This window comes from Tupaia chinensis, unplaced genomic scaffold (assembly GCF_000334495.1).
Source record: "Tupaia chinensis unplaced genomic scaffold, TupChi_1.0 Scaffold144262_1, whole genome shotgun sequence".
Lineage (NCBI taxonomy): Eukaryota > Metazoa > Chordata > Mammalia > Scandentia > Tupaiidae > Tupaia > Tupaia belangeri.
In genome coordinates this window covers 3,254,826-3,263,739 of record NW_006204120.1, presented here as the reverse complement: position 1 = coordinate 3,263,739, position 8,914 = coordinate 3,254,826, and the positions used below count along the sequence as shown (strand labels likewise).

At 42.6% G+C, this 8,914-nt stretch overlaps 1 protein-coding gene across 1 annotated transcript in view; it reads right to left on the bottom strand.

Annotated features, from left to right (window-relative positions):
* Positions 1-4,965: 4,965 nt before the first annotated feature.
* Positions 4,966-8,914, bottom strand: part of GTF2F2 (general transcription factor IIF subunit 2) — a 197,642-nt gene continuing 193,693 nt past the window's right edge. The window contains exon 8 of the mRNA XM_006166506.3: positions 4,966-5,614. Coding sequence (XP_006166568.1) covers positions 5,495-5,614 — 120 coding nt within the window. The 3' untranslated portion in view covers positions 4,966-5,494. The remainder of the gene's footprint in view (positions 5,615-8,914) is intronic.

Genomic DNA, 8,914 nt, shown 5'->3' with positions numbered 1-8,914 from the left:
GTGCGTGCGTGCCCAAGATCCCGAGAGGAGAATGGAGAAGAAGGGATTGCAGCGTGACCATCCCCCCTGGGGGGTGATTTCTCGCTTTCTGTCTCTATGTCTCTCTGGTGAGCACACACGCCCTATAGCGAAAATCTCTCTCTCTCTCTCTCAAAAAAAAAAAAAAAAAGTAATAATCTACCATCAACTGGGAATTAAAAAAAAAAAGGAAAGAGAAAGCTGGTCTGCAGCAGGGGACATGTAAGCATAAGGCTGCTCCCCTTTCAGCTCAATATCCCTCCCCTGTTACATTCCACTGGGGGCCTTAACTCATATGAAGGTCTAAATCACAGAGTCCACTCTGTGAGGGGACCATATACTTTACTGGGATACCTGAAGTGTGAAAGGGATCATAACTTTAAGAGAAAGAAACTTGACTTGATTAAAAAAAATTGCTAGAGGGTACATGTACTTGCCAGAGAGAGACCAAGAGAGAGGGAGAGGGAGAAATCACCCCCAGTGGAGTCTGATCACACTGCAACCACTTCTCCTCCATTCTTCCAACCTGTTGGGATTCTGGGCAGCACACACATGTGCCTGGAATGTTTCTGAAGCTGCAGGGAGCTAGGATTCACTCTACTGCCTGCCACATGGGCTCTAGCTTTCCTAACCACTAGGCTATGGGGCCAACCCAGATCTTTCCTTTAACGGCAAAAGTTTAGTCTTTATTCTGTGAGTAGGTGAATTTGGTTGTCTGGGCAGGTAGGGATGCCAAAGTCAAATTTCCATTCCTTCTCAAGTTTGTCTGGGTCAGCTCAGTTTTCCTGGATTAGAAGTGGGACTGGGGATGGGCTTTGGGGTAGAAAAGAATCCTGGAAAAGTACACTCTGACTTTGCCCCATGAATAGAATTCTCACAAAGAAGGATCAGTATCCATGATGGTAAGTTAGGTAGGAAATGGTTCCATAAAATGGCCACCACCTACTACTCTGCATTGTTTCTAAGGATTGAGATAATATTTTTGTAAATTTGTTATTTTTTTGTATTCCAAGAAGGTGCGTGTGCTCACCAGAGAGAGTGAGAGAGAGAGAAAGAGAGATAGAGAGAGAGCACTCTCCAATGGGACAGGTCACGCTACTATCCCCCCCCACCCCCATTTCTCCATCCCTTCAGGATTTGGAGCAGATACAAACTTTTTAACACTGGTGGGGCGGGGGGGGGTGGGCAGGTGGCGTGGTGACTGAGGTGCTGGACTCCCACGTGGCTGACTGTGGTATGATTCCTGAATCTGGTGGCTTGCTTTCTCATTTTCCTTTTTTCTCTCTGTCTTTCTGGTAAAACAAAACAAAAAACAAAACAAAACAAAACAAACTTAACTAAAATAATAAAATAAAATAAAAATCCTAAGAAGGAAAGAAAAACATGGCAGGGCCAGGACTTGAAGCACAGACAGCACGTGGGATTTGTTTTCCTACACCAAGGCCTAACTATGGTGCTATGGGGCTGGCCATGAGATAATATTTTAGAGCATCTAACACACTACCACAGACAGACTCTGATAAGTGTTTACCATTGTTTCATGGATATGTACCAACAATGATGAAAATAAGCTTCCAAGAAATTTGTTCACAGACCATTAGGAATTACTGCAACTCTGCTGAAATCCACACAACCTGTTCACGATACAATAAAAGCAAAATCTGTTCCTTTTTATCATTTGAGAAGTTACTGTGGCAACATGTAATTTCAAATCTTTCCAATGCCCAGCAACCATAATCTTTTTATATTCTGTCAGTTAAAACATCCGCTCACTGTGTGTGCTAGTTGAATTTAACAGTCTCACCTATTAAACATGGCCTTCCTGCCCTCTTACGATGGGACATCTTACCAGAGATGTGCATCTTCCTTTCTCTCAATCTCACTGCCTTTACAGGGCTCAGGATTCCTACTTCTTGACCTTTAGCTGTCTAAAGCATGTTTATGAGCGCAAGAGTGTCCTGCAAATAAAAGAATCAGAGAACCCGGTGGAAGGCAGTGTCTCCTCCATGTCCAGCAGCCGTATTTTAGTAAGAAATCAATTTCAAAACGTTAATCAGGAAGGACACCAGCCTACCATTTAGATGAACTATCTTACTGAAGAGATAAGTGTTTATGAGAGCCAACCAGACACAATCAGGTGTAATGAGGTAAAAGATAATTGAAAGAAGTTTAAGGATCAGGTTTAAAAAATACCAAAGCACAGCTTCAAAAAACAGCTTTTCCCTGGAAACTACTGTAACAGGCCTCCAAGTTCAATCTAGCAGGAACTGTCACCACAAAAGAAAAACAGGGGCAGAGGAGACTCATCGATTCGGGGCACTACTATTTATCAAAAAGACAAGGTTCGAGGAGAATGCATGCTATGAACCAAGCACATGGCAGGTGTCCAGAATTCTGAGCTCTATATAGGCTTTTTGTACGATTACCCAGGGGCTTCCTGACACTGAGCCTCCAGTCCTCAGAAGCTGGAAGGTCATGGCTATATCACCTTTGCTTCCTGCACCAAAGTAAGGTAAAATAAGGCAACCGAGGTTGAGTGGCAACTTAGAACCACCCTTCTCAAATGGAAATTTATTTTATAGTGAGAATGCAAAGACTGTCTTAGTGCAGTAGCATTCAACTTCTGAATTCTGGTGTTCTGCTGCTACAACTCTTTCTCTCAATTCACTATCTAATATTTTCTTAAATTTCTGGGATTTCCTATTTCTTGGTTCCAACAAGAAGCAGCCAATAAAATGGTAAGGTATAAAAACAACTTTTCATGGGGCTAGCAGGTGGCGTGGTGGTTAAGAGCGCAGGACTCCCACATGGCTGACTGCAGTTTGAAGTCCCAGATCTGGTGGCTTGCTTTCTCACTTTCTCTCTCTCTCTCCTCTCTTGCTCTCACTCTGTACCCCTCTGGTCAAATTGAAAGAAAGAAAGAAAAGAAAGAAAAGAAAGAAAAGAAAGAAAGAAAGTTAATTAAATAAAATAATTCTTAAAAAGAAAATCATGTGGGGTGCATGTGCATGCAGGGTGCATGCATGCCTGCCCAAAATCCCAGAAAGAACAGAGAAGGGACTGCAGTGTGGCTGGCCCCCCTTGGGGGGCAGGGGGGATTTGTCACTTTTTTTCTCACTGTCTCTGACAAGCACATGTGCCATATGGCAAAAACCTAAACAGAACAAAAAAAATCTTTCCACTGTGCTTAGTTTGCTAAACCTTCATGTTTCTGATGGTCTTCTTTATGGGTATGATTTTAGATTGACTAATATGTGGTAGGAAAAAAACCTTAATCAGATATACGAATCACTTTTATTTTATCTTATTTTTTGGCTAGAGGTTGCGCGCACTCACCAGAGAGAAACAAAGAGGACGGACAGGAGAAGGCATCCCTCACGTGAAATGGCCCTTCTGAAATCCCTGCTCCTTCATCTCTCCCTCCTTTCAGGATTTTGGGCATGCACGCTCATGTACCTGGAACGTTTTTACTCCAGGTCCAAGACCTGAACTGCACAGTTGCCATGAGGAATATGGCTTCCTTCACCACCACACCATGAATCCAGCTCATACTTCTTTTATTAAAGAGAGACCCAGGGGCCAGTAGATGGTATACTGGTTACATTGCTGAACTCACACATGGCCGACTGCAGTTTGAGTCCTGGACCTGAGGGCTTGAAAATCAGGCTGGGTACATGTACATGCGTGCCCAAGATCCTAGGAGAAGAACAGAGAGGGGACTGTGGCATGGCCATCCCCCGGGGGGTGATTTCTCACTTCTCCCTCACTGTCTCTGTCTCTATCCAGCAAGTGCATATTCCGTATGGCAAAAACCTCTTTAAAAAAGAGAGAGAGAGAGAGAGAGGCCCACACACAGTGGCACAGGGGCTCAAGCACTACTGCATGATACTGAAGCCACATGGACTAGGGGAGGGTTATGTCGTGGCGAGACTCTGTCCAGGGTACCTCTCTCCTCTCCCATGAAATAAATAAATAAATAAGCATTTTCTTTTCCCATTCCGTATGGCAAAAACCTCTTTAAAAAAGAGAGAGAGAGAGAGAGAGGCCCACACACAGTGGCACAGGGGCTCAAGCACTACTGCATGATACTGAAGCCACATGGACTAGGGGAGGGTTATGTCGTGGCGAGACTCTGTCCAGGGTACCTCTCTCCTCTCCCATGAAATAAATAAATAAATAAGCATTTTCTTTTCCCCCCCAAGAGATGAAATAAATAAATAAATAAGCATTTTCTTTCTTTCTTTTCCCTCCCCAAGAGTTAATTTATTTATTTAATTCCATTTGTCATTATTATTTTGACCAGAGAGACACAGACAGAAAGGGAAAGCAAGAACACAAGCCGCCAGGTCCAGGACTCGAACTGCAGTAGGCCATGTGGGGAATCGAGTACCTGTAACCACCACTCCACTTGCCAGCCCCAATAAAGAAGCATTTTCATGTCCCAGGAATTGACATTAACCTCTTCCGCCAGAGTCACCTCCTACAGCCCTTCTTTGTCAATACCATTTATCAGATGATCAATACACGCCTTTCGAGTGGGCAGGAAAATTCTGGGGGCAAAGCCAATCTTTAAGAAGTTCATGATTTGGTTGGGGGAGTCACATGATTTTGTCCATTTCTTTTATTTTTTTTGGAGAGGTTTTCGCTATAGGGCGTGTGCACTCGCCAGAAAGACAGAGACAGAGACAGAAAGTGAGAAATCACCTCCCAGGGAGGATGGCCACACTGCAATCCCTTCTCTTCCATTCTCCTCTGGGGATCTTGGGCACGCACGCACACACACCCAGCATGAGTTTAAGCCATCGGGTCAGGGACTCGAACCATGGTCAACTACATGGGAGTCCAGCAAGATAGCCATTACGCTAACTGCTGGTCCCTGTCCATTTCTCATATCAACATCACTAGGGTAAAACAAGCTGATGAGGAAAACTGACTCCCACCACAAACTTCCATGCTCTCCTTTTATTAAAGTGTATCAGAATGTGAAACGTGATCGCTTGTTAAAGAAAAGGACAGTTTTAGGCTTTGACGGATTCAGTGTGAGAAACTGGCTTTTTATTCCTCTTGAGAGTTTCTGTAGTTGACTGTTCTTTTCTTTACACCCTTCACTTTGGGTCTGCAGCACCTCGGCTTCTCAGATATACAGCAAGGGCAGATAGTCCTCATTTAGAAAATATGTCCTAATTTTACATTTTAAAAGTTAATTTTTAAGAAAACCCTTCTTAATCCTCCAATCCTTATTCCCATCATGAATAATCTGGTTTAATACAAATTAAGTCTATAAATAAATTTTTCTTTCTCCTCAAAAACACTTAAGAAACTTTACAAGCATCATAGGTTTAAAAAATTTACAGAGAGAAGTGAACGTAGCGGTCATTTTACCCCATGAGCACACGGTGCCCAGCCTTCCAGGGCACTGCCATGCGCTGAGCACCACCCTGCAGTTGTTCCAGCGGCATGCCGGGTCGGAGTCTTCTTAGTCACTCTTTTCTTCTCCTTGATAATGTCTGTACTCTGGCTTCAGCTCCCATGTGTTCTTGTGGATGCCTTTTACATTCTGAATACCAATTTCTCTCAAGATTTCCTTCAGGTACACCTAACAAAAAAAAAAAACCCAAAAATGCAACAGATGAGATGATGACGGAAAGAGACATATAAAATAAAATAATATGCTTGGGGCTGGCATGTGATGTGATGGTTAAGGTAGCTGGACTCCCACATGGCTGACCATGGTTCAAGTCCCAGACCTGGCAGTTTGCTTTCTTACTTTCCTTCTCTCTGGTCAACTCCAAAAAGATAAAATTAAATAATGACAATAAATAAAATTAAATAATTAAAAAAGTAAAATAAAATGCCAAAATACACAAATAATAAAAATGATGATCCTAAAAACCCAACAAGATTTCTCTATAAAGAGGTTCAGTAAACTGCCTTTTTTTTTTTCTTTTTTTTTTTTTAATGTTTTTGCCATATGGTATGTACACTCGCTGGAGACAGACAAAGATAGTGAGGGGTAAAGTGAGAAATCACCCCGTGGGAGATGGCCACACTGCAACCCCTTCTTCTCCATTCTTTTCTCAGGATTTTGAGGACATATGCACATGGTCCTGGTGTGATTTTCAAACCACTGGGTCCAGGACTCAAACGGCAGTTGGTCATGTGGGAGTCTAGCACCTTAGTCATTATACCACCTGCTGACCCTGCAAAATGCCTTTTAATCCTATAAATGTAATATATAATAACTATTAAATATACAATTACTTGCATTGTCATGTGGGAGTCTAGCACCTTAGTCATTATACCACCTGCTGACCCTGCAAAATGCCTTTTAATCCTATAAATGTAATATATAATAACTATTAAATATACAATTACTTGCATTAAAAGAGTTGAAAGTTATGATACAAAACAAACTTGAAAAAAAAAAAAAAAAAAAAAAAAAGTCGAGATGAAAGCACACTAAAAAATCACTGGTATTCAATGTTTTTAACAAGACTCAGTATTCTGAGTGTAATCTGCCCTCAAGTTTGGGGGCGTCCAGGATTCAGCTCATGGTCATATTGGAAACAGGTTTTTCAGGAGCAGCTATATGATGCTATTTTAGGGAAGACAATAACCTTTAATAAAGTAAGCAAACATTCAAAATTTTCCATTCAAGGGTGGATTCTCCAACTTACTATCAGGCTACTTATTTTCCTGTATGTTAAAAGTAATTATTTGTGTTTACTATTATTTGCAACTTGGCCAAGTTTGCCAAGACAGTGTGTACAATAAGAACATGACAAAAAACAGGGGGTTGTAACTTTCTTATGTTCATTTCCTCCAAGCAAAGAGTCAGTATTATGGTATTTTATAACCCTGAAACTTCAACACACATTTACCAAGTGATCACCATATTCATAGAAACAATGGCTATATATATATATATTTTTTTTTTTTGAGAGGTTTTTGCTATAGGGCGCATGTGCTCGCCAGACAGACTGAGAGAGACAGAGACAGAAAGCGAGAAATCCCCCCCTGGGGGGGGGATGGCCGCGCCGCAATCCCTTCTCCTCCATTCTCCTCTCGGGATCTTGGGCACGCACGCACACGCGCCTGGCGTGAGCTTTAAGCCACCGGGTCCGGGACACGAACCGCAGTCGACTATGTGGGAGTCCAGCGACATAGCCATTACGCTAACTGCTGGTTCCCTATATTTATATATTTTTGGAGAGCTTTTTGCTATAGGGCGCATGTGCTCGCCAGACAGACTGAGAGAGACAGAGACAGAAAGCGAGAAATCACCCCCTGGGGGGGGATGGCCACGCCGCAATCCCTTCTCCTCCATTCTCCTCTCGGGATCTTGGGCACACACGCACATGTGCCTGGCGTGAGTTTAAGCCACCGGGTTCGGGACTCGAACCGCGGTCGACTACGTGGGAGTCCAGTGACATAGCCATTATGCTAGCTGCTGGTCCCAACAATGGCTATATTAAGTGTAATATTAAACTTTACTTTTGCTTTGTAAATGCCCAAAGACAAAAAGCATTCCACTATAACCTGACTAGTATCAATAGAGTACTTCCTTTTTAGAGAAAAAAGTTAATGATCTAAAACAGATTTCTTTTGCTGTAGAACAAACCAATCCAGCAATGTTTGTGTGTATCCTTTAAAGAACTAGTTACAATATTACAATGAATCATCCCATTGATGGAAGGTATATATATTTTTTTCCTTAATGGGAATGAGATACTAATTAGAAAAATGGTTGAGATGCTCCTGCCTAGATAGTACTTAAGGCAGTGCTCTTTGAGAATTAGTGCTGGGCTCTCTCTATCAGAATTTCATGGGAAGCTTGTTAAATAAGCCCCATCTTGGGCCTAGCAAGTCACAACTCTCTAGGGTTAGGCCCAGGAACCTGATTTTAATAAATCTCTAGGAGACTAATTTAACCACACTCAAATTCCATTATAGCTGCCTTTTTTTTTTTTTTTTAAAGAAATTTTTTTGCTATATGGTTGTTGGAGAGATAGACAGAAAGAGAAATCACCCCCAGGGGAGGATGGCCATGTCTCAATACCTTCTCCTCCATTCTTCTTTTAGGATTTGGGTGCACACATACATGCGCCTGGCCTGAGTGTTAAGCTGCCAGGTCAAGGACTTGAACCATGGTCGACTACATGGGATGGAACCACTATGCCATTCGCTTGGTTTCCCATCATACCTGCTTTAAGGACTCATCTAACTCCAACACTTTGGAGTCTCTGAGTCCTTGCTGAAACCTGAACCTCACTGTTGCTGGAGATTACAAGTTACACTGACTGCTACAGTCTCTACGGTTCATAATGTCCTATCAGTCGGGGTAGGTTGTCACCTAGGAAAACAATAGCTGGTTAGTGTTGGAACTGTTAGGTTGAGAAAACTGAGGTCCACATCTCCCCATCACAACAAAGAATTGAAGGACAAGGAGACAAGATGAACACAGGTTTACTGAGGGAGACAGACAAATTTCTCAGACCGAATGGGCCAGTGCCAAAGGAGGCAAGCAGGCCCAAGAGAGAGATGCCCCACAGATGGGATGGGTCACTGCCCAGGAAGGCAAACCGCCCCGTTTCCTTCCCAGGGCCCCTTTCTATCCTATTTTAGACCCTTTGCACATCTTAAATATGTATCCTTAGACTGCCTCTGGCCTGTTAAATTTTCTTTTAGCTTGTTCCTCATTTTTATTTCTTGCAGGTTTCATGCTGCAGGGAGTTGCTTTGAGTCAAAATTCAGATGGTCTTATATTCCCTCCTTAAATTTTATTTGTGCTTCAGGCAAGTTTCCTGATCTATATCGGTCTAACCAAAGTTATAATCCCTAGCAGCTCCTAACAGAACTATACACAGGTTCCTTACAAAGCCCTCAAGGGCTCAGC